The sequence below is a fragment of the Chrysemys picta genome, chromosome 2 (assembly GCF_011386835.1).
Source record: "Chrysemys picta bellii isolate R12L10 chromosome 2, ASM1138683v2, whole genome shotgun sequence".
NCBI lineage: Eukaryota > Metazoa > Chordata > Testudines > Emydidae > Chrysemys > Chrysemys picta.
The window spans coordinates 9,297,856-9,323,352 of NC_088792.1; the positions used below are offsets into that span (position 1 = coordinate 9,297,856).

The 25,497-nt window shown below is 42.4% G+C and overlaps 1 protein-coding gene across 1 annotated transcript; it reads left to right on the plus strand.

Annotated features, from left to right (window-relative positions):
- The first annotated feature begins 2,994 nt into the window (after positions 1 to 2,994).
- Positions 2,995 to 24,977, plus strand: ARF1 (ADP ribosylation factor 1). The gene is made up of 5 exons (XM_005286284.4): positions 2,995 to 3,182; positions 19,570 to 19,754; positions 20,861 to 20,971; positions 21,815 to 21,939; positions 23,480 to 24,977. The coding sequence occupies exons 2-5, from the start codon at positions 19,607 to 19,609 to the stop codon at positions 23,639 to 23,641; spliced, it is 546 nt and encodes a 181-aa protein (XP_005286341.1). The 5' UTR covers positions 2,995 to 3,182; positions 19,570 to 19,606; the 3' UTR covers positions 23,642 to 24,977.
- The last annotated feature ends 520 nt before the right edge of the window (positions 24,978 to 25,497 follow it).

A 25,497-nucleotide genomic window follows, 5' to 3' on the forward strand; every position in this document is an offset into this window, starting at 1 on the left:
CAGTAGATCATAACCTTTACAGAGATATGTTACATGGCATATGTAGCATACAACATATTCCAGTTATGTCATATGTACATTCATAAGCATATTTCCATAAAGCTTTATAGGGTGTACCCTCACACATACCAACAGCCAATGCTCTGTGGACCATGGCCTAAATATTTCCATTATAATTATCCTTTGTAAGCTATTCAGACATTTCTAAAATGTTCACCTTTCAGCCTGAATTTTTTCAGACCGGGTCTCTGCCTGAAAATGTTTTTGGAGGGTTTTTAAGTTTGAGCAAAACCAGTTCAATGAACAAAGCATACTATTTCCACTAAAAAAAAATGCAACATTTTTAGAACTGCTCTAGTGCTAAAAAGGGTGAGGGCAAGAAGTTGAAATCTGGCAAGGAAATAGCTCTGAGGAAGGAGAAGTGCCTTTCACTGTCCTGATGAAAATCTGTTTTGATTTCACCAAACTGTGAAAGTTTGAAAACCATAGTCTGTGGATGCACATTCATCTTCTAACAACTTTGAGGCCTTTCAACAGCTGCCTCCCAATATTCTACATATGAAAGAGGGGTGCATTGATAAATTGGTATGGCAGTAAAAAATGTGGTGAGCCCTTCCTCATTTAATGCAAGACTTCCGGTACTAAAGGAAGATCAAGAACGTTAAGCTCTTTGGGGTAGGGAAGGTCGTTTTGTACAGCACCTAGAATAATGGTGTCCTGGCCATGATCAAGGGCTCCTAGGCGCTACAGTAGTATCATATGATACCTTGATAAGCTGGGGCCCTAATTTAGGTTTGAATAACAATGGAGCCCCCGGCATGCTCCTAATACACAATGGGAAGCTTGAGCTATTGTGACACATCCCAACGATGCTTTGGGAAAACATCATTGTGCTCCATCATTAGCATCAACAGACAGTAATGTGAAACATCACCAAAGAGACACCAACGCATGAAACTAAAACTGTGCCACGGTGCCACCATACATCACCCCACCACATGAAAAAGTCACTGACACATTAAAATATCACAGTGACAGCACACCAAAACGTCACATTTGTGCTTCAGTGTACAAATACTTCACATCACCACTGTCAGTGACCAAGTCGTGGGTGGTCTGGCTTAATGGTTGGAGCAACACTCCATCCTGCTAATTAGTGTTGACTCCAGTCGGGGTAGGGTCCTGGAGCAAAGTCAAAGTCACACAGCTTCTGACTGTGCTCATTAAGTTGCCAAGTGACTGGCTCTCCCACAGGCTGGCCCCTGCGAACCACAAAGCATGGTCTTGTCTTCACGAGGCATGAAGGTCTCCCTGAGGTGTGACCATTCACAAGAAGGCTGTGAGACATGAACAAGGCATATACGGTGGCGCAAGTGTGAAAAGATGACACATGGCATGAACTTGTTCATGGGGCAATGGAAAGCATGAACGTGACAGTGCAGCAACATGGGGCTTAAATGTGTCACAGGCACAAAGAACATCTGTGTCTTCATGAAGCATGTGCATGTCACCAGGTGTGATGTGTGCTGTGTCACCACATGTGTGTCACCATGAAGCAGGCCATCATCAGAAGGTGTGTATGTTTCACCACAAAGCATGATGTGTGCCAATGTCACCACAGGGCATGTGCTTGTCACCACAAACCATTAAGTGCCAGTGTCACCACAAAAAGCAATAGAGGGTCCTGTGGCACCTTTGAGACTAACAGAAGTACTGGGAGCATAAGCTTTCGTGGGTAAGAACCTCACTTCATCAGATGCAAGTTCTTGCATCTGAAGAAGTGAGGTTCTTACCCACGAAAGCTTATGCTCCCAGTACTTCTGTTAGTCTCAAAGGTGCCACAGGACCCTCTGTTGCTTTTTACAGATTCAGACTAACATGGCTACCCCTCTGATAAGTGTCACCACAGAACATGATGTGTTCCCATGTCTCCATAAGGTGTGTGGCTCTCACCACAAGATGTATGCGTGTCACAAGCATGTGTCACCACAAGAGGTGTGCATGTCCTACAAGGCATGAAGCATGCCCATGTCACACAAGATGTGTGTGTCACAAGGGGCGTGCATGGCACAAGGCGTGCAGCGTGCCCATGTCACCATGAGGTGTGTGCTATCTCCACAAGGTGTTTGTGTGTCACTGCAAGGCATGAAGCATGCCCGTGTGAGCACGAGGCGTGTGCTGTCACCCCGAGATGCGTAGCATGCCCATGTCATGCGACGTTTGCTGTCACCATGAGGTGTGAAGCATGCCCATGTCACCAAAAGGCATGTGCTATCACCAGGAGGCGTGTGCATGTCACCACGAGGCATGCAGCATGCCCGTGTCACCATAAGGTATGTGTGTGTCACCAGGGGTGTGCAAGTCACCACAAGCCATGTGCGTGTTACCACAAGGCAAGTATGGCACCACAAGCCATGTGCATGTCACCACAAGGGGTGTGCTATCACCACAAGACATGTGCATGTCACCACAAGGGGTGTGCTATCACCACAAGGCATGTGCATGTCACCACAAGGGGTGTGCTATCGCTACTAGGCACACGCGTGTCACCACAAGGGGTGTGCTATCACCACAAGGCATGTGCGTGTCACCACAAGGGGTGTACTATCACCACAAGGCATGTGCATGTCACCACAAGGGGTGTGCTATCACTACTATGCACGCGCGTGTCACCACAAGGTGTGCAAGGTGCTCGTGTCACCCCCCCAGATGCGAGGCGTACGTCTGTCGCCAGGCACCTGAGGCTTCGCCACCAGGACGCGGTACCGGCCCGCTCTGCCCCAGGGCCGCCCAAGCCGGTCACATCCCGGCCCCAACGGCCGCTGGCCGGCGGGCAAAGGTCGAAGGCACGGGGCAAAAGCCCCACCTACTCCCAGGCCCCGCCCCCGGCGCGCGGCTCCCTGAGGCTCTCGGCTCCGCCCCCTCGGCGCGCGCTACGGGAATACCGCGACCCCGCCCCCTGGCGCGCCGCCTCGTCGCTCCTGCCCCCGCCCCATTCTGCACGCCGAACCCGAGCGCTGCGGGAGCCCCGCCCACCGCGTCCCTCCTCGGTTACCCGTCGTGCTCCGCGCAGCGCTGGCACTGACGTGGCTGCCCGCAGCCGCCATCTTGTGAGCCTGGGCGGGGAGCGGGAGAGCAGCGCAGGAGGGAGCCGACCCAGAGCCGGGGGCAGCCAGCGCCGGGTAAGCGGCGACATCTCCTCGTGGCGCCGGCCCGGTCGTCGCCCCACATCCCCCCGCGGCGGCCGGGGGCCGTTCGGCGCAGGAGGGCGGGCTGCGCCCCGGGCCTGGGGGTGGGGGAGCGGCGGGGCCCGGCCTGCTGGGTGTCCCGCAGCAGCGGGGCGGGTTGGCGTGTCCCTGCCGAGGGCCCGTGTTGCCCAGGAGGAGGGAGCAGCAGGCCGCAGCGCGGGCCGCCCCGCCCTGGGGAGCGTGGGACGGTCGGGGAGCTGCGAGCGATTCAAACGGGCGCTGCCCGGGTGGGGTTCCAGTCCCGCCACCTTAACCCCCCCCGGCCTAGGCCCCTGATCTGCGCCTGCCTCCCCTCCCCCCCCCCCCCCAGCCTAGGCCCCTGATCTGCGCCTTCCCCTCCTCCCCCCGGCCTAGGCCCCTGATCTGCGCCTTCCCCTCCCCCCCCCCCGGCCTAGGCCCCTGATCTGCGCCTTCCCCTCCCCCCCCCCCCCGGCCTAGGCCCCTGATCTGCGCCTTCCCCTCCCCCCCCGGCCTAGGCCCCTGATCTGCGCCTTCCCCCCCCCCCCCCGGCCTAGAACTAGGCACTCGAACTGCGCCCCCACACCCCAGCCTGGGCCCGGCCTAGGCACCCGAACTGCCTCACCTCCCCAGCCGGGGCCTGACTTCGGACCAGCCAGGTTTAGAGACCCAATCCTCAGCCCCCCCCCCCACCTTGGCCTTGCCAGCTCTACCGACCTAACTCCTCAGCGGGGGAGTTGGATGGGGGTGGTTGTCAGATCTCCCTCTCTGAGTAACTCGGAGCTGGCCCAGGGCGTATGGATTCTCCTCTTCCTCAGACTCTTGGCTCGTTTTAGGTATTTAATGCCTGACCAGTCCTGGGAGTGTGATCAGGGATGTGTGCTGATTATGTGCCTTCATTAAAGGTTTGAGGGTATAATGGCTTAATTCTTGTAGTGGCTGGGTTGTGTGATGGGATGAAATGGTGAGGAGTAGAGTTGCTGTCTTTACCCTGGAGCAGAATTTCTTTCCAGTCTCAACTGCTTGGGTGGGTGACCCAGGAGGTCAACCTTCCACCCCACTCTTCGTGCCAGGCTTGCTTATAACAGATTAGCTGTTGGCCTATAAAATCCCATTTGCCTTTATCTGTGGCCCATATATGACACTCCAGGAAGGTAACCCCCTCCCACAATTCACCTTGCCGGTAGTATAGTGCTCTACATGGAAGAATTCATTGATCATGAAGCATGATTGAGTGTATGCATATGTTTTATTTCGACTCCATCAGCTTCATCTATAGCTGAAATATTAACTATTCAGATAATACTTTGAACTTTGCTGTGCAACCGCTGAGCCTCACAATTCCTCTTTGAAGAGCATTATTGTCCCTGTTGTACAGATGAGAAATGGAGAGCTTAAAGTTGAGTGATTTGTCCAAGGTCATGTAGCAGAACAATTCTATTACCTTTTTTGCCACTCTAATAACCTGACAGCTTTTTATCCGAATTTGGGTATTCCCTGTCATTTTCTTCCTTTAAGGGAGTTAGAATTTTTCTCCAAATATTCTTTATTTCTTTGTGACTTTCTACTCAAAATGGTACCATTATATACACTGTTAAGCTTGTAGGTATGGGCCAGCCACGCATGTACCATTATTGTAACGGTAGCCCTGGATGAAAAGGTGAGGAAATTTATCTGACTTGAAGCTCTTAAATTGGTTGGCTTGACTGTCTTCATTTGCCATGCTTACTGACACCTCTGCTCTGGCAGAGCAGCAAAACCAAGAGATGGTTTAAACAAATGTCATTTCTACAGACTCAGCAGCTTTGGGTGCTACAGCAATGGACAGTGGTTAAAAACCTCATTTAAAAATCAGGTGCAGGGTAGGTTGTGCCCATAAATAGGTGGCTGGACTGATCATGGTGTCCACTTATTTGCCATGGGTTCTTAATTCAAGAACCTTGAATCGGATATAGTGTCTGTTACTAATCTCAACATCAGTCTGTATCAGCAAATCCTTTTGTATAAAGTTATCTGAAAGTACGATTTTTTTTTTGCATTCTTATCTGAAAAGGGCCTATAAAAGTGGTACATTCTTACTCAATAGATCTTTTGTGTAGGTCTGAGTCATACTTGCTGAGTCTATTGACAAAATGGAGAGTTGTCTTAGGCTTTGGAGGTAGTGGAGTTAGGAGTAGACTGGATTCTGTTCCTTTTTGTGACTCAGCAGAATTGTTCACTGTGTTAGCCCATGTAAAACTGTCTGTAGGTACTAGGGTTGCATGGGTACAACTAAGGACATAATTATCCCACAGAACCCTTATTACATACATTGGTGGAAGAAGGAAAGAAATCCATCTTGACAACAAGATTGGTTGAGTTCAGAAGAATGCGAGTTAAGTGAAATGACTTTTTTCCTATCAAACCTGCTCAGTAGAAAATCACTGAGATGACAATATTTACATTGCAGAGTAGAACTAGGGAGGTGGTGGAGTCTCCTTCCTTGGAGGTTTTTAAGGCCCGGCTTGACAAAGCCCTGGCTGGGATGATTTAGCTGGGAATTGGTCCTGCTTTGAGCAGGGGGTTGGACTAGATGACCTCTTGAGGTCCCTTCCAACTCTGATATTCTATGATTCTATGAACTACACTTTAGTTTCATCATCTGTTACAAAATATCTTATCACGTGTAGGTCATTCTCATGAGTATTTCAGTATTCTGGATTCTTTACAATGGGTACATTTGGTCAACATAGCCTATGGCTACACTACAGCTTAAGTCGACATAAATTATGTTGCTCAGGGGCGTGAATTGGCCACCCCACTGAGTGACATAACTTGCATCTGAAGAAGTGAGGTTCTTACCCACGAAAGCTTATGCTCCCAGTACTTCTGTTAGTCTCAAAGGTGCCACAGGACCCTCTGTTGCTTTTTACAGATTCAGACTAACACGGCTACCCCTCTGTAACTTGTGCCTAGTTAAGCACCAATGTGGTCAGCACTGTGGCGCAGCGGGAGAGCTCCAGCTAATATAGTCACTGCCACTCATTGGGGGTGGATTAGTTAAGTGGACAGGAGACTCCCATCTGCTTAGAGCAGTGACATTAGAGAGCTTACAGTGATGCAGCTCCATCAGTACCACTGCACTGCTGTAAGCGCTCTCATGTAGCCATAGTTGATTAGATTGTGATTCCATAAAAAAGCAAGTACACCTCTACCTCAATATAACGCTGTCCTCAGGAGCCAAAAAATCTTATAGGCGAAACCGTGTTATATTGAACCTGCTTTGATTCACCGGAGTGCGCAGCTCTGCCCCCCCGGAGCACTGCTTTACCACGTTATATCCAAATTCATGTTATATCGGGTTGCGTTATATTGAGGTAGAGGTGTATCTTTTTTTTTTTATTATTTTGTCCTCAGTCTGTTGAAGGCCTTGTTAGTGTGGAAGCTGTAGAGCTGGGATTACAGCTACCATTATCCCCAGCTATCATTCTCTCCTTTTACTGATGGGCGGAAGTTTTGAATCAGCTTCCTGCTACGACAGCTGTTTTTCTGCATTATTCGGCAGTTTTTCTTGCTGCTTGCAAGTATCTAATTTTATTTCTTGTTTCTAATACATGGAAACGTGTGAATATATGATATTACTTTTGCTGATGTCTCAATTCTAATATTCCTCTTCATAGGCTGATCTTGATCCAAACAGTCAGTTGAGCATTGGCTCTTGGATTTGGTCATGTGTCAGCCACCAATTTTGTTTGACTTATTCTTTAACTTGAATTTATTCACAGTATCTAGGGTGAATTTAGTCAGTGTTGAACTCATATAGTGAATGGGGTAGTATGTCAGACACATAGTTTAAAACTTGAGCAGTTTTAAAGTATATAAGTACTTCGCTATTGTAAGTCTGAGCCACATTCTGTTTAAGTGGAAGTTGTTAACACTTTCTGCTGGTTAGGTTGAGCACAGTGTTGTTAGGTTTCACCATTTTTAATAGCAGATGTAGCTGTAATCAAATTACTTTAGATGTGCCTTGACTGGGTAGCAGACTACACTTAACTTTGACATTTCAGGCAACTGGGGACAGCCAGAAGGAAAAAATAGAATAGCCTTCTGCTTCTGCCCAGAAATCTCATGATTGTAGTCAAAATCCTTCCAGTAGGGTGAATTCCTTTACATTTTTTGCCAACCATTTTTTAAAGGAAGATACAGAAGTTACGATCCAAATGAGTCTCTCTAACCTTAATATCTCTTTGCAAAAATGTGGACTGCCAAAAGTTGAGAGAGCCCACTGGATTACTATGGAACATGTTAAATTGTTCACCTGGTTTTTTAGATAAACAATATTGGGTTACCCCTGTTCTTTGTCTTGTGATACACCAGCTGTTCATAATATTTTAATGTGGTTCAGGGTTTTATTTTTGAAACTTAGAAGTGCATCACTGCTTCTCGTGCATCAGGTTGAACTTGAAAACAAGAAACCCAGACTGATGTGGCTTTTGAGTGAAATGTTAAATGGTCCACCTTTTGTCTCCCTGGGTTCTAGAACATTGTGCAATCTACTTCTGTTCCCGTTACTGCAGGAATGACTAAATCTTTAGTGCACTAGGGCAATATCTAACTGATGCATGTGTTCCACCTATTTATTTCTATTACAGTAGCACCTACGGGCCCCATTATGCTTAGCACTGTACGAACACACAATATGAAGAAGGTCTCTTCCCAGAAGAACTTACAGTTTCAGTAGACATAGGTGAATGTAACTAACAGACAGAAGAGATGTAATGGAATTTAGGTGAACTATGTTCTTTAGGAGTCATGTTTGCTTCTCCTGCAGAAGCAATTGAGGAGCTGTGGCCAAAGTCACAAGTAAGATTTACTGCCAATGAAGAACATCATCTTGATTTGAAGAGGTGCTAAGCTGCCTTCAGCACCTGCAGCAGTTGCATTTATTTGGTCCTGATATTTAGGTACTCTTGTCTGGCAGTTTGGCAGAGAAGTTCAGTTCATTTGGAGAAGCATTTGAGAACAGTTGTGGCCCTCAACGTTCCTTTTAAAAGGCTTAGATGTGACTTCTGGTTGAAAATAACTTACTGTGTACATGTTTTCATCCAGCCCATCTGGAGACTGGCATCGTCTGCTCTGGATGACTCTTCACCTAGTTTCATTCATAGAGTGCCCTGTTCGTCAAGTCTTGGCGAACACGAAAGCCACATTTAGCTCAATCTTCAGTGACGCTTAGCAAGAAGGAATACATTTTGATGGCTCTTGTGGTATCATGAAGAAGAATCACTTCGAATGGGCACAGAAGGGAATTTTTAAAGGTGAACTGTGAAGCAAAGACACAATTCCCTTTACTGCACTGTATCTTTATAGACAGCTTTCAATTGGCTCTTTCCAAAAGGAATGTTTTATTTTACATTAGACATATCAGGAATGTCATGTCTCTGCTTTCCTTATGTTGGTTGGTAAATAACCAAGATACTGTAACTTTTTACCTGTTTTTCCTTCCTCTTCCAAACTCAGCATCCATTCCCACCCCCTTCAGTTGGAGATAGGAAAAGTTGCAGCTCTGATTATGGCATTATGTGCAATCAACCATTTAAGATGCACAACAGATCTTGCCAAATACCTCCAAGAAAGAGATAAGGGGGCTTAATATATTGTAACAAGTTGTTGGTGGAAGGGCAGAGGAGGAGTGTAGAGGTAGTCTTAATACATCATGGTGAGAGTATTGAATGATACCATCTCTTGCTTTGCAGCTCATCTTTAAATACTCTGTACATGACTCATCTTTAATTCTAAGACTTCATAGAAAGTTGGATTCCTGGTGATGATGCATACTTAGACTAAAAATTCCGAAAATTAACATGACTTCTACATCTAAAACTTATGCTTAATTTTAGTCTTGTAAATAGTATCTTGAAAGTAGTAGTCTTGATTTCAGTAGAAAAAGTTAGAAATCAAAAACTATGATTCCAGCTTCAAAGAATTATTTGAGTTGGCTATAACTACTTCCTATTTAGCCATCTTTCATCCTTTGCGTCATAGGTGAAAGGCCAGTAAACAACTTATACAAATAGTTGGGTATAACTGTTCTTGAATAGTCATGTATGGAGTCAGTTTAGTTACATAGTTGACAGTATTCTGATCGAGCTATTTTTAAAATTTGCTACAATAGAACACTTTAAGCTGCAAGGAAACAGATTCTTCAAGTACGAAAGCATGCAGGTTTGTTTAACTGGCTATATCCATTTCAGGTGTGAAATACTATGCTGCTAGATTACGTTGGCACTAAAACTTTTAAGATAGCTTATCCCTGTGAACGTTAGAAATGACCCAACATCTAAACAGTACTTTACAGGTCAAAGGCATAGTGCCAACTTCAAAATTGCTCTTTGGTCTAAATATATTTTTGTCTACTATTCTTACAAACCACACCAAGGAAAACTAAAGAGGTTGAGTAAAACTATTTTTCTCTGATTTTGTTTTTCCTCACTCTGTTCATTTGTTAGCACTTTGTATAAGTCCATGGAAATATAAATTTTACTTTGTCTTCAATGAGGAAGAGTGCCTTTGATATGTTGCGGAGGGGCGGGGAAATTGGTTCATAAACATGTCATTCATGCCCTTTAAGCATTTAAGTAGCTGGCAAAACATTTGGACACAAGAAGCAGTTTCTATAATTACATTTTGGTTATATTGTTGACAAGAAAGCTAACATAGGCAGTTGGGGATGGAGAAAAGGACTGCTGTGAAAAATATTTTAAATTACACATCTGAAATCACAGGTTTAATATTACATTTCAGATCAGCAGTGCTGTGGCTTCAAAATGGTCAGTTCTTTTATACAAAGGAGGCATTTTTACTAGTTATATTGTAAATAGCATATTGTGGTGCACAAGAATGTGTATGTACATTAATGATACTCTTTACCAGTTATCAGAGGGGTAGCCGTGTTAGTCTGAATCTGTAAAAAGCAACAGAGGGTCCTGTGGCACCTTTACCAGTTGTAGCTATTGAAAGAAAAAGCTAAAGGGGAAAACAGCTGAAACTGCTAGTGCTGGCTAAGGGTTTTGCAAGTCTTCAGAATGCCTTCCTTTCTGCTGCTTTCACTTTCGTTAACAGACCTGGCATGCTTGTACTCTGAAGTAGGGAATTAAGCTTTTCTGCAGTCAGTTTTCTTTGCTAGCAGTGCCTTTCCATCTTTGCTGTGTTGGACGTCATCAGTAGTAGAAGAGTTTGTGAGCAAGATGCTTCTACTCCTGCCCAGTAGCTCTTCTTGCAATGGTTTGAAACCGTGAACATGTGTAACACCAGTTTCATTGCTGCTGAAGCTCCATGTGAGTGCTGTTATGGCGGAGCACAGATGTAAATATTTTTGTATTGCAGCTAACATTCTAGTCTTTAAACTGTGAAAATGGCAGAAGGATGTTGGGTGTACAGGTTTTTCCCCCACTCTATTGCCTTAAAGCATTCTACAATATCTTTTAGTTACAGGAAATGGCGGCTTACGTCACAATTGCTTTTTTTAGTCGATAAAGAAGTTGAATCAGTTGTACATGGCCAAATGGAACTATGCCATGAAAGACTAAAACAGGGGTGGCCAGCCTGTGGCTCCGGAGCCACATGCGGCTCTTCAGAAGTTAATATGCAGCTCCTTGTATAGGCACCAACTCCGGGGCTGGAGCTACAGGCGCCAACTTTCTAATGTGCTGGGAGGAGCTCACTGCTCAACAGGCCCTGCCTCCATTCCACCCCTTCTCGCCCCCCCTCCCATGAGCCTGCCGTGCCTTCTCTCTCTTCTCTCCCCCCCCAGCCTCCTGTATGCCACGAAACAGCTAATCGGGGGGGGGGGGGGGGGGGCAGGCGCTGGTCGGTAGTGCTGCTGGTGGGTGGGAGGCTCGGGGGCGGTGGGAGGTGCTGACCTATTACTGTGGCTCTTTGGAAATATACATTGGTAAATTCTGGCTCCTTCTCAGGCTGGCCACCCCTGGACTGCATTCCAGTTTTCAAAGATCTTAAATCCCAGTTAAACATCAGTACAAATACGCATCTTTCTTGGCAGATTTACAGTATAGTTTGAATTAAAATGAGTAGACTGGCTTTATTCAACTACTATTGGTTGGCACGTGAGCTGCAAAAGGAGGAACATACTGTATTTCTAAAGGCACGCAAGTAAAATAAAATGCCATTAAAACTGGTATGGATGCAGAAGTATAGAACACTACTAAACATGTATGTTATACTCACGTCCCTTTTATTTTAGATTGTGTAATGCTTAAAGCCACTTGTCTGTGGTGCCATGCCACTTGAGCAAACTTCTAAAATGAATCCTGCATAGTAAAAGCATTACTATAAGACTCATTCACTCTAATTTTAACTTTGCTATGAGTTTATCTAAGATGCATCACTCGCTAGAAATTTACCTGAAGTTTGAGATCTTTCTACTTCCTGGTATAAATTTGCAGAGTCTTATCCAGAAATGAGTCTTTGTTCCTCTTACTGCTTACCAATGACACACAACATCTTAACTGAACCTGAATAACAGGTTTCTACCGCTGTGCAAACCTTGTGGGAGGTGCTATAGAATGAAATATCAGAGTAAGGGTGTGCTCCGTAGTGCTCGGGGCTTGTCTACACTTAACAGCCACGCAGCGATGCAGCTGCCTCTGTAGCGCTTAGTGAAGAGACTACCTAAGCTGACAGGAAAGCTTCTCCTTTCAGCGTAGGCACTCCATGTCCCCGAGAGGCAATAGCTAAGTTGACAGGAGAAGCCCTCCCATCGACAGTTTTGTCTACCCCAGGGGTTTGGTCAGTGTAACTGCATCGCTCGGGTGTGGATTTTCACCTTAGGGATGTAGTTCTACCAACGTACGTTTGTAGTGTAGTCCAGGGCTCGGCCTAATGAGGAGCAACAAAACAGGAGTAAGAGCAGCAAAGGGTGTTTTGGAATATTCAGAGCTGGTGAAGGGTACTAGATTGACATCCATGGAGGCTGAAATCGTGTCTATAAAACGCTGATGGCACATTTAGCAGCAGCTCAATCTGTCCAATCAACCCTGACCTGGAGGGCCCTCCCTTACAGGTGATAGGACAACAGAATCTGTTCATTCTCTGATATTGCAGTCTGTATATATCGTGTGCTGCTCAACTCCAAAACACTAACATCCCCCCTATACTCTGTATGTTACCCCCAATGACCAATAACTGACGCCTCAAATTTTCTGTATTGTTTGTTTCAAATATTCTCTAATAAAATTTAAATCTCTTCTGAGGACGCCAGATGGGACTTGCCTATATACAAAACTACCTATTGCCGACAATGGGTGTTGCTGAATATGGTTTGGCTGCATATACATTAAGGTAGCTTTTGTCATGTAGACAAGCTCCAGCTGAACTACTTGTGGTGGTTATCCCTGTGCACTGGGAACTAGACTGAGACCACCAAACTAGCTTCACGTGGACTGTCAAACAGTTAACAGTGGTAATATTTGGGGTCTCTGCTAACTTGAGTTAGGGAAAAAACAAACTGGAGTAGAGGAAGATTTTTTTTACTTAAGAATGGACCATATATTGGGTAGTTAAGACTCTCACTCTAGTATAGTTTGCCTTTTCTCAGGTAAGACACATAATGGCACATGTCCAGCCATCTGGAAGGGGCAAGAGAATGAGAAGACACGGGTATGTCTACACTGTAAACATGCGTGGCTGGCCCATGTCAGCTGACTCTGGCTCAGGGCTGTTTAATTGCAGTGTAGACATCTGGGCTCCAGCCCAGTCATCGACACTGCAGTTAAACAGCCCAGTGAGCCCATGTCACTTGACATGGGCTAGCCATGGGTATTTAATTGCAGTGTAAACGTACCCAAAAAGGCCCATGAAAAGTAAGGGTCTTGCCATATGGGGTGGAGAATAACTATTCAGAAATTGTCAGTGTTAATAATTAGGCTGGCGGTCTTCCTAAGTAGATGTGCTGGGGAAAGAACTAGAAGACACTGTTTATATTACAATAGTGCGAGATGCCCCAGTCATGATTAGTAAGTCCCTGTTATACTTTGCACTATACAGACACGTGAAGATACAGAAGGCATGACTGAATCTCTTACATTAACAATAGTAACGTGTAAAAATAGCACAAAAACCCATCTATAAAAAAAAAGCGATTATGGGGTGGTGAGAGAATGCAAGTTATGCTGATTGATACAAACTGGAAGATGAGTTGGTGGAAGGAGACAAAAAGGGAATTGGAGACTGGAAGAGGGGTAAAATAATAGAAGCTTCCCTCCTTCCAGCAGCCATGGTAGGGGGTAAGGTTATCTGACATCTTCTAGCCAGAGGCAAACACAGAAGAGTCTCCAAGCAGGGTCCAGGAATAGCACCTGGAATTGCATAATTAACTCAGGTTTGCAGCTGGGTTTCTCACTAGAGCATTGCTACTGGTAAGTCTTGCTTCTGTCTAATGGGTACCCAGTAAATGTTTCAAGTTCTGACTCTTACAAGGATGGAAACTGTAATACAGCTGTATCATCTCAAGTATTGTGTACTGTTTGGGTGCTGCTATAGAGAATATTGGACAAGATACAGAACTGTATAACAAGTGTAGTAAAGGATACATTGTATCCAAGAAGAGAGACGAGCTAAGTTTATATTCACTAGAAAAGATCATTTAAAATGGAGACATAGTGGAAAGTGTAAAAATCTGAAGTTGAATAGAAAGGTGGATATCATAAAACTACTGAGGAGGATGATAGTTTTAATTTAGGCTTAAATGGGGAGCACAAACTTATCTGCCACCAAAAGAATTCAAGGAAAATCCTATGTCTCTCTAGTTTGTGGAGGGGAAGTAGCAATGGAATGCAAGTGTAATCATAAACTTGTTACTGTAAGACAAGCACAGATTGTATGCCTCTTTTGAGGCATGGGAAGATGTTAAGAATCTCAACCAGAAAGCCTTTGACAAGGTCCCTCACCAAAGGCTCTTAAGTAAAGTAAGTTGTCATGGGATAAAAGGGAAGGTCCTTTCATGGATTGAGAACTGGTTAAAAGACTGGGAATAAAGGGTAGGAATTAATGGTAAATTCTCAGAATGGAGAGGGGTAACTAGTGGTGTTCCCCAAGGGTCAGTCCTCGGACCAATCCTATTCAACTTATTTATAAATGATCTGGAGAAGGGTAAACAGTGAGGTGGCAAAGTTTGCAGATGATATTAAACTGCTCAAGATAGTTAAGACCAAAGCAGACTGTGATGAACTTCAAAAAGATCTCACAAAACTAAGTGATTGGGCAACAAAATGGCAAATGAAATTTCATGTGGATAAATGTAAAGTGATGCACATTGGAAAAAATAACCCCAACTATACATACAATATGATGGGGGCTAATTTAGCTACAAGAAGTCAGGAAAAAGATCTTGGAGTCATCGTGGATAGTTCTCTGAAGATGTCCGTGCAGTGTGCAGAGGCGGTCAAAAAAGCAAACAGGATGTTAGGGATCATTAAAAAGGGAATAGAGAATAAGACTGAGAATATATTGCCCTTATATAAATCGATGGTACGCCCACATTTCGAATACTGCGTACAGATGTGGTCTCCTCATCTCAAAAAAGATATACTGGCACTAGAAAAAGTTCAGAAAAGGGCAACTAAAATGATTAGGGGTTTGGAACGGGTCCCATATGAGGAGAGATTAAAGAGGCTAGGACTCTTCAGCTCGGAAAAGAGGAAACTAAGGGGGGATATGATAGAGGTATATAAAATCATGAGTGATGTGGAGAAAGTGGATAAGGAAAAGTTATTTACTTATTCCCATAATACAAAAACTAGGGGTCACCAAATGAAATTAATAGGCAGCAGGTTTAAAACAAATACAAGGAAGTTCTTCACGCAGCACACAGTCCGCTTGTGGAATTCCTTACCTGAGGAGGTTGTGAAGGCTAGGACTATAACAGCGTTTAAAAGAGAACTGGATAAATTCATGGTGGTTAAGTCCATTAATGGCTATTAGCCAGGACGGGTAAGGAATGGTGTCCCTAGCCTCTGTCTGTCAGAGGGTGGAGATGGATGGCAGGAGAGAGATCACTTGATCATTACCTGTTAGGTTCACTCCGTCTGGGGCACCTGGCATTGGCCTCTGTCGGTAGACAGGATACTGGGCTAGATGGACCTTTGGTCTGACCTGGTACGGCCATTCTTATGTAACTACATGTTAACTGCACATCAAATTTTAAATGGCTGCTGTCAAGATAGTCATAACCTAAATTGAGTTGCATGCCTTTAAACGAATAAAATATTTTTTTAAAATTTACTCTCAACTTTTTTACAGGGCTTGTAAAGTAGTTTAATAGTGGTGGTACTCAGCCCTCCAACAGGGGTGTGGTTATAAATGCCTATATAACAAAATAAAGTCCAAGTCTCCTTTTTTTAATCTGGTATAGGGAGCTGCTGTGGAGGCAGCATACTCATGCCCGGTGGAACGCTTCCTGTCATTCACTCCCCTCGCCAAATAAGGATTGGCGTTGTCTGCTGCGAAAGGAGGCATCTCCTGTTCTTGTCTGGAAGACTGGTGACAGTGTTTTGAGGAAATAGGGGCTCTAGAAAGAAGGAAATGCATTCCTTTGCCAATGAGTCATTGCACAATCTTTCTGTTTGATACAACATTCATAAGTTGAGCTACAGTTCTCTCCAGTAGCCCCGTATTTTGGTTCTATAGGAATATGAAAGCAGCATTAAGTTTTCTTAAGAGAAAGCATCTCTTTTTAACAATGACAATACAAATTTTAACTGGAAGTAAAACTAACACTAAAGACAGTTTCCACGCTACATCTTGTTAAACTTAAGTGAATTAAATGTTTGTGAAAGATTCCAGAATGACAGCCCTCGAGACTGACGTCTTCTATTCATGGAATAAGCAACACATGGACATTGGTGCAACAGAAGCATTCCACTGTGCCAATCCTAAACTTTAGCCTATACCTATGTGAAAGAGAGTGATAGCTTCTTGATTATTCTGAGACTAATAAGGATCCCTTTGACAGAAGGCACTGGGTTGTGCAAATCTTTCTTGGGCACTACACTGAGTCATATTTCGTCTAAATTCAAATATTTATATATTGGTTTCAGTAATATTCAGTAATTCCACAATTATTTTTAAAACTTTAGTTAAAAATGTATAGACTAGAACATTATTTTTAAGAACATAATTGCTAAGAACTTTCAGTGAGTTTTGCAGCGAAACTATACTATTAACACATTGCTAAACAACTCAAGGTAGATTCTGATATCTTTGCATTACTCATTAAGTATTTTGGGGTGGAGAAGTGTAATAACTGGCATGTTTTAGTCATCAAACGGAAGGTGAATACTGTGACATGGACTATCTTAAAAATGTCTTAAATTCGAGGGGCAGTTTTAAGTCTCACTTGCCTACTGCACATGTGCAATAAACTTTCAGATGACTGATTCATTGGTAATGTGTTAACAAAGTACACATCATATTATATAAAGAATTTGGCTTATTGTAGTAAACAGAAATCCTCTAAAAATCATGCAGTTTTACTATATATTCCTGCTGTCTTTTTTGTTCTAAAATGTATACCTTAATTTTACATTTCTTAACTTTTCCATTAGTGATGGTCATCTCTGCATATATCAGTGTACGTTTGAGACCTCAGTTTCCAGGCAAAACAATAGCAAAGTGAATTATCTCACCAGTTCAATGTAATGCAGTGTCACCATCTACTGGTTAAGGAACGTAAAACGTTAAGCTTTTGTTTTTGAACGCCCTTAAGTTCTTACCCCTTCTCTCTGGTAAAATTTGTCTTGGATGCAGCTTTCAGTTGAACGCTAACATAAAGTAATATTTGTTAAAAAAGAATTTGTTGTTGCCATAAACGGCAATAATTCCTATCCCTAGAATGATATGGTAATATCTTTTATTGGACCAACTTGTGTTGGTGAGAGAGACAGGGTTGGTCCAATAAAAGATATTACTTCAGCCACCTTGTCTCACCAACATCCTGGGACCCGCACAGCTACAACACTGCATATCCTTAGAATGCAATACTGAATTTGCTGATGGCAACATAATGTACCTTTTTAATGGAAATATAGCGGTGTGTCAGATACAAAGGTGAACTGCAAAGGTTTTGCTGAAAATGTAACCCTGTGGGTCAGGACTTAAAAGTAGAAAAGCAGATGTGTTGAAAATTAGTCTTGTATTTTAACAGTTTATGAGCACTAGTTTCCTCAAATCCTAAAGAATCATATTCTGAGCTATTTTTTGGTCTTCCACTTTCATCCCAACTTCAGTGCTCAATCATATATATAGAGAGAGGATTAGAGTAGAATGATTAACACTATCACTTTCTCATATTGTCCTTTTGACTGATATTTTTGCATACCCAATCTCAGCCAACAGTCAATGATATCTCATAGAAAGTTTCAATAAAACCAGTTGATCCACTTTTGAGAAGAATGTCTCCAAGATGCAGGTTTGGTGTTTAGCAAAGCCTCAGCCAATATGATGATCACATTGCAAATTGTCTTCCTCTTATAAATCAATCCACTGGTGAGGAGGGAAGCAACTGTTAAAGAGCAGGGAAACATGGTGGGCTGTGTCATGGATTTCTCTATTCCCGTGTTTTTGTTTAGTGAACAGGGTAGTGTTAAAGTGTGTTTAAAAAAAACAAAAACACGCAGCTCAGGTCTTATCTTCTAGCCACCTTAGAGTGAATGGTATATTTATCATTTTGAGGTAATGTATGTGCTATGAGTAACCCACACAAAGCGTTGGGGCAAGATGAAGTAATCAAGTGTGTTGTTCATGTTGATAAATCATATGTACACTTCAGTGGTTTTTTTTCCACTAAAAATTAATACTTAGCTTTTGTATAACTTTTCAGCATTGAAAAAGGATGGTGATGCTGAATATGTCAGTAATTGAAAGACACTGCGTAAGCACACTAACAAAAGATTCAGGAGTACTTATGGTAGCTATCTTATAATTAGGACTACCTTTTCCCCCATTTGTCAAAGTCCTTGAATTTTCCATATTGAGGCAGAACAATTTTAAAAACCCACTAATCTGTATCCAATGCATTTTAAAATCCTGACGTATACTGTGAGCTCCTGACAGCTCTTAGAATTTGTGTTCGGCTGCTAGTCTATAGCCTGTATTACTATGAAGAACGTTGTCAGTAGTTATACATGCAGTAACTTGTACATAAGACCAGATGGTATTCACCCAAGAGTTCTGAAGAAACTCAAATATAAAATTGCAGAACTACTAATTGTGGTATTTAACCTGTTGTATAAATCAGCCTGTGTACCAGGTGACTGGAGGATAGCTAACATAATGCCAATTTTTAAGAGAGGCTCCAGAGACAATCCTGGCGATTACCAGGCGGTAAGCTTAACTTCAGTACCAGTGAAATTGGTTGAAAATAGAGTAAAGAACAAAATTGTCAGACACATAAATGGACTTGGTATGCTGGAGAAGAGTTAGTGTGGCTTGTGTAAAGGGAAATTGGTGAGACAATCTGTTAGAATTGGAAAAAGTACAGAGAAGGGCAACACACATGATTAGCTTCTATGTGAGGAGAGATTAAAAAGACTGGAACTGATCAGTTTAGAAAAGAGATGACTAAGGGGGTTATGATAGAGCAGGGGTTTTCAAACTGGGGGTCGGGACCCCTCGGGGGGTCACGAGGTTATTACATGGGGGGTTGCAAATTGTCAGCCTCCACCCCAAATCCTGCCTTTCCCTCAGCATTTATAATGGTGTTAAATATATAAAAATGTGTTTAATAAGGGGGGGGGAGGGTTTGCACTCAGAGGCTTGCTATGTGAAAGGGGTCACCAGTACAAAAGTTTGAGAACTACTGTGATAGAGGTTTATACAATCAAGAATGGGGAAGAGAAAGTGAATTAGGAAGTGTTAGTTACCCCTTCACAGAATACATGAATCAGGGATCACCCAATGAAATTAATATGCAGCAGGTTTAAAAAAAAATAAGGCTACTTCTTCACACACTTCACAGTTAACCTGTGGAACTCATTGCCAGGGGATGTTGTGGAGGCCAAAAGTTTAACTTGATTCCGGAAAGAATTTACTAAGTTCATGGAGGATTGGTCCATCAATGGCTACTAGTGAAGATTGTTAGGGACACAACCCTCTGTTCTGGGTGTCCCTAAGCCTCTGACTGCCAGAAGCTGGGGCTGAACAACGGGGGATTGATCACTCAATTACTGTCCTGTTCTGTTCATTCCCTCAGAAGCGTCTGGCACCTGTCACTGTTAGAAAACAAGATATTGAGCCAAATGGACCATTGGTCTGACCCAATATAACCATTATGTTCTTCTTTTAATTGTCTTGAATTTCTTCTCTCTAGATTTCATTGGCCAGTGAGGGAATACCTTATTTCAAGCATGGGAAATATTTTTGCTAACCTCTTCAAAGGCCTTTTTGGCAAAAAAGAAATGCGTATTCTTATGGTTGGTCTGGATGCTGCAGGAAAGACCACTATTTTGTACAAACTTAAACTTGGTGAAATAGTAACTACTATCCCTACTATAGGTAAGATATTTACATATTGCTTTTTTTTACACTGTTTGAGATTCTGGTCCCTGTGACACATTGTTCACATCAGTGTCTTTAGTTAGTCACACGCTTTGCTGGTTTCATGGCTCAGTTGCAGTGCTGCATCCTGACTTGGCTCTAGTGACAGTTTGTCTCTGATGGGTTGGGGTGGAAGCAGTACCTCTTTAGGCCTGGGAGGAGAAGAGAACATATGACCAATGTTCCCTCTAATTTTTTACATCCATGTGTGGAATGAATTTTGTTATGTGCACCAATATGAGGTGATGTGTGGTGGGGGTAGAGGATTGGGATGCAGGAGGAGGAGGGACGAGAGCTCTGGGGATCAGGGGGTTGGGGTGCAGGAGGGGGCTCGGGGCTGGGGCAGAGGGGTGGGGAGCGGGGGCTAAGGATGAGGGGGTGGGGGTGCAGGCTGCCCCAGGGCTGGGTGGATGGGGGAAGGACTCCTCCCGGCCCTTTCTCACTGCAGCGGGTCAGGGGAGAGAGGCACCTCTCCAATCCAGGCCCCTCTGGTTGCACGCCTGCATGGCCCTTGATAGCCTGCTGTGTGGCCGTGCAGATTATAGAGAACTTAGCATATGACTGCTTTTAATGTCATTCCTTCCTTTCACATTGATCAATGTGTGGAGCAGCTTTTGATAGGTGGGGAAGTCTGTCTAACTTTTCTCTGCTAAGGGCACCATGAACATGAAGCATTTGGGGGGTAGAGATGGAAAAACAGTGGCTCTTCTGGGGAGATGGAATGGTCAGAGGTTAGAATCAAATTAATACAATCTGAAGGTAAGGTAATAAGGAATGTATTTAAAAGTCCTTTTAGTTCCTCTTACAGTTCCAGCTGCAGAAGTTTCAGTTGAAGAGCCATTCATAGACACTCATTACTGTGTATTTTTAGGGGACTTCAGAAGGTAAGAGAAACGGCTCTTAACCATGTTGAGGTCTTGAGAGTAAAAGTGTGAAATTACAGCATCTAAATTCAACTTCATATACTTGTCTTGTCGTTTATGATTAACTTCTGAGCATGAATTGGAGACCGTAATATATATTTTCCTGCTTGATCAATTTTTTGGTCACCATTTCTATTTCAGGTTTCAATGTAGAAACAGTAGAGTACAAGAACATTAGCTTCACAGTGTGGGATGTAGGTGGTCAGGATAAGATCAGACCTCTCTGGCGCCATTATTTCCAGAATACACAAGGTGGGTCCTCAGTTAAATGACTGTCTGTGTTAAAGAAACTTGTGTATATGTTAAACTGTTTTCCTGAATTGCTTACTACATGAAAACATAAGCCAAAGCATCAAACAAGTGTCCATTCAAGGGTTTGGTAAGTGGGTACCAATCCAAAACTTCAGTGTTTTTGTTTCAATTCCCAAATTTAGATTAATGTAGATGCAAAAATGACAACAGTTGCTCCTTTGAAACGCTTGAAAATAAGCTCTGCTGCTTATCTGTCAAAACCAGAGTTCAGAATTGTTTCCTCTCAAGAATTGAAAATCTGCTTTTAAACTAATGGAGAAAATATAGGAAAATATGCTCCTTTTTAAGTACTTGTCATCTACTACAGAACTAACATAGAACCATGAGTTAAGGACATCAGATAACTAGAGGAATTGATGTTAAAGCACGTAAAATAAGTCTTGTAGCAACTCTCCTGCCCTATAACAATTCTTTTTTAAGAGAACTGACACGGTTTGAAAATATGTTTGTAGTTTTAGTTCTGTGTGTATATAATTTGAAATCTGATCTTGGCCCAAAATTGGGAGGTAATCTATGCATAGTCAGCATTTGTTGGGATTTGTCATTATCTCAAACAAAAGATATTGTAGTAGCCAGAGACACATGGAGTGGTACGTATTGATAAACTGCGTTATCTTCTGTTAAAACTTCAAAATACTACAGCTTTAGCCTTGATTGTTCCCCTACCCTTACCCTCCGCCCACCAGATAAAACTGGGAATTATTTTTTTGAAGGAGAATTTCTGGTGTGAAGCTAGTTGGTTTTGTTTATTTGCTTTTTGTAATAATTGTTTTTGTTTTATAGGTTTGATTTTTGTGGTTGACAGTAATGACAGAGAACGAGTGAATGAGGCCAGAGAAGAGCTTATGAGAATGTTGGCAGAAGATGAGCTGAGAGATGCTGTCTTATTAGTGTTTGCTAACAAACAGGTATGCATTAGCAAGTGATCTTAAAGGTTTCTATTTAAAAACAAATTCTGAAGTCATGAAATAGTTGTGCAGAAATGTTTAGTACACTGCAATATGGCAGTCTTCAGCGTTCCTTAGTGAGAGACTGAAAGGGTACCCAGTGGAATGCCATATTGACACTGATCTGTAGCTCCATTGGCTTCAGCAAAATTTTAAGTGTGTGGTTTTTCTCTGAAAACTGACTCCATCGAAGTTAAATCATAAGTCTTTATATTTTTGTCCCACTAATTTCCATACCAAATTCTCAGCTTGCTAGTAAAGAATGCCGCCAACTTGAGTTTTAAGTTAATTTAAAAGTATTTTGTGCTATTGCACCTGCCTGAGTTTCCTCAGGCAGTCAGGAAACTGACTAGAAATAAACACTGCCAAAGCATACAGTAAACTGGAGATATGGGCGTTTTTGAATGGCGAGCTCTGCAAACCCCCCCTAGGCTCAGAGTCTAGCAGGGTTTTCATGCCTCACCACCAGTAGTGCTTGGCTTGGTCCAGATTAGGACCTCCTTAAAACTCATGTAACTGTATTGCAGATTTGAACACATGCAACTAATTAACTTCTCTGTGTATAAGAATAGAATTCAGCTGACTTAGCTTTATTGGCTACAGCCATTAAAAGCAATAAGTCATCATTGTTAAAGTCATCAGGCAAGCCTGAAGGCAGGCAGGGAGCAGAGCTGTTAAGAGTGCTATTTATGTACCTGCTCTTCAGAACTGCACTTTTAAGTTTTTCAGAAAAATCCCATTTCCTCAGCTTTGAAGAGAACCTCCTGAATAAATGGGAGCTGAGATTGTGAGGTCTCCCAGGTAGCCTGAAACAATAACCCTGAAGTGTGAACTGCCTTCTCTCAGTGCATGTTAATTCTGAATCTTAGTGAGTTGAAAGGACATTAACCATTTCACTGCTGATCTCTTAGCAGAAGCATCCAGCAGTTATAGAATTGTAGACAGCTTGAATAGAGTTCCACCACTTTTTCTAATTCGATCCCTGACTGTAAGATTCCCTTTTTAAAAAGCACATTACCAAAGTTAAAAGATCAAACAGAAAGCTGTTACTTTGAATCGACAGCTGAGAGAAAGCAGAATCTTAACCTGAGAGCAGAGATTTTCAAAGGTGTAACTTACATTCTTTAAAATTGCTAAATTAAAACTTAACTAATTTAACTAAAAAGGTAAATCTTTAGATATCCTTGCTTTTCCATTTAATAGAATGAACTCCGCATTTCAGTTCTGCCTCATCAGCTTCCTTTTTCTTATGCAATACAGTACTTCAGGGGCAGTTTCATTCATAGGATGAAATAAATACTTTTAATTGACTTACATTTTTCCGAAAACTCACATTTAGTCAGGATAGTTACGTACTGAGGTGTTCTGCAAATACTTCTGGTGTTCATTTAAGTATGTAGTTATTCTTGGTTTCGTACCTTCTCATATGTGAACACTTTAACTGGAATATGTAAAGGATTTTTCTAAGTAGAAAATGATTTCCTTGTTTTCCCTCATTCAGGACCTCCCTAATGCAATGAATGCAGCAGAAATTACAGACAAACTCGGACTCCATTCTCTTCGTCACAGGAACTGGTATATCCAGGCAACCTGTGCCACTAGTGGAGATGGTCTCTATGAAGGACTGGACTGGTTGTCCAATCAGCTCCGAAACCAGAAATGAAACCTAAAACTTCCTCTTCCCTCTTTTTCCACCTCTCCCTTTTATTTCCTCCTCTTCGCCCTTCGCTTTACTCTAATGTGGCAAACTGTGCTACTTTGTGGTATTGAGTGCCGGAAGCTGTTTTCATTACTTTTGTCACAGTATGTATTGCACCATGCTGTAAATGTGGCAAAGACAAGCCTGAAAACAGTTAGGTTTCTTATTTAATGTAAATAGTTTTTGTTTCCAATGAGGCAGTTTCTGGTACTCCTATGCAATATTACTCAGCTTTTTTATTGTAAAGAATCAACTCACTGTTTAGTACTGGGAAGGGATTTAAGCGGATTAACATATGGGTTGCCAGTAGTCAATGTGCAATAGAGCTGAAGACTGTCCCTGTTGGGTTGTGAGATCTGTGTTGAGATCCATTTTGGTGGTTGGTTTTTAACCTGAACTCTCTATTTTTTAAATAGCTACAGAAAAGTAAAACACTTGAACAGATAAGAAGTATGTTGGACATCATTTCTGTGATTCCAGTTTGAATACCAGTGATTTTTAATTCTTTTGACATGGCAAAGCAGAAATGAAACCAAGCTTCATCTGATTAAAATACAGATCCATGTAACTGCTAGATCTCTGGATCTTTCTGTAGTTCATAGCATGTGTGTTCAAAGGTTTGTTTGAACTGGTTTAAAGTAGTTTGCAACTTTATTCATACAACTTAAACCTCTGTATTTTGCTTCAGATAAGGTTGATATTGTGATCTTCCAGCAGACTTCAATAATTTCTGGGTGGGTCACATTTTTAACCTGTTACATTCTATGTGAAGTGTTTTGTACTTTCCTTGTGTGTAAACCACTCCAGAAGGCAAAACCTTTCCACAGAAAGCACAGCCCACATCAGTCCTAAGCTCTATAGTCAGAAAGTACTGTACGTAAATGAGAAATGCCATGAAAAACTCACCAAACATCTAGGTATAGTGTCTAGAAAAAAGCATGAGAGTCTGGAGTCATTCCATTCTAGAAGTATTCAATCCCATTTTGGAACAATCCCATATCTGTATATGTGTGAAAACCCTGGGCATCCCTCATACTGCAAGGTTCAGATTTGCCATCAGAAAAAGATCTCTTTACTTTTTTCTTTTGTATTTTGATAAACACTGAAGAAGCTGGAGCTGTTGAAAACATTAAACTTGAGGAACTATGAGAACTGGTTTGTTTAGTGTTGCGGAAACCTTTATGCTTTCAATACACAATTAGTAATCAAACTGTTTTGTATACTTGTTTCAGTTTTCATTTTGACAAACAAGCACTGTAATTAAAGCTATTAGAATAAAATCTCTTAACTATTTCATGTTTTTATGTCTTGCTGTTTATTTGATCACCTTCGCAGAATCAAAGAAATATTTGTCAAATAAAATGTTTCCTGAAACTTGCACTAGTATTATTCATAGATCACAGTGATCCCTTCCAGCCTTGGAATCACCTTGTCTGGTCTCCTGTGTAATGCAAGCCATAGAAACCCCCAAAATAATTCCTAGAGCAGATCTACTAGAAAAACATCTACTCTTGATTTAAAGATTCAGTGATTTGTGGTATGCTGAATTGCATCACTGCCTGACCTGTACTATGGGTCACATTTCTACCTGAGCAGTAGGGAATCTGCTCAGGGAAGTGTTGGGCCTTAAATTTGCTGAAATCTATTGGGGGTTGCTTACTGGATTTTAATCTACCCCTTGTCATACTTCTAAGCAGTAACTTAATGTGGGATCTGAAAATAAGCCTTATCTCTTAGGCTTGGTCTACACTACCCCCCTAATTCGAACTAAGGTACGCAACTTCAGCTACGTGAATAACGTAGCTGAAGTCGAAGTACCT

What these genes read in the sequence shown, in the direction of transcription:
- ARF1 (XM_005286284.4), top strand. Translation starts at nt 19,607, where the DNA reads ATGGGAAATATTTTTGCTAACCTCTTCAAAGGCCTTTTTGGCAAAAAA. An exon ending in AACTACTATCCCTACTATAG is followed by an intron (nt 19,755 to 20,860) that starts GTAAGATATTTA and finishes TTTCTATTTCAG; the next exon opens with GTTTCAATGTAGAAACAGTA. An exon ending in TTATTTCCAGAATACACAAG is followed by an intron (nt 20,972 to 21,814) that starts GTGGGTCCTCAG and finishes TTTGTTTTATAG; the next exon opens with GTTTGATTTTTGTGGTTGAC.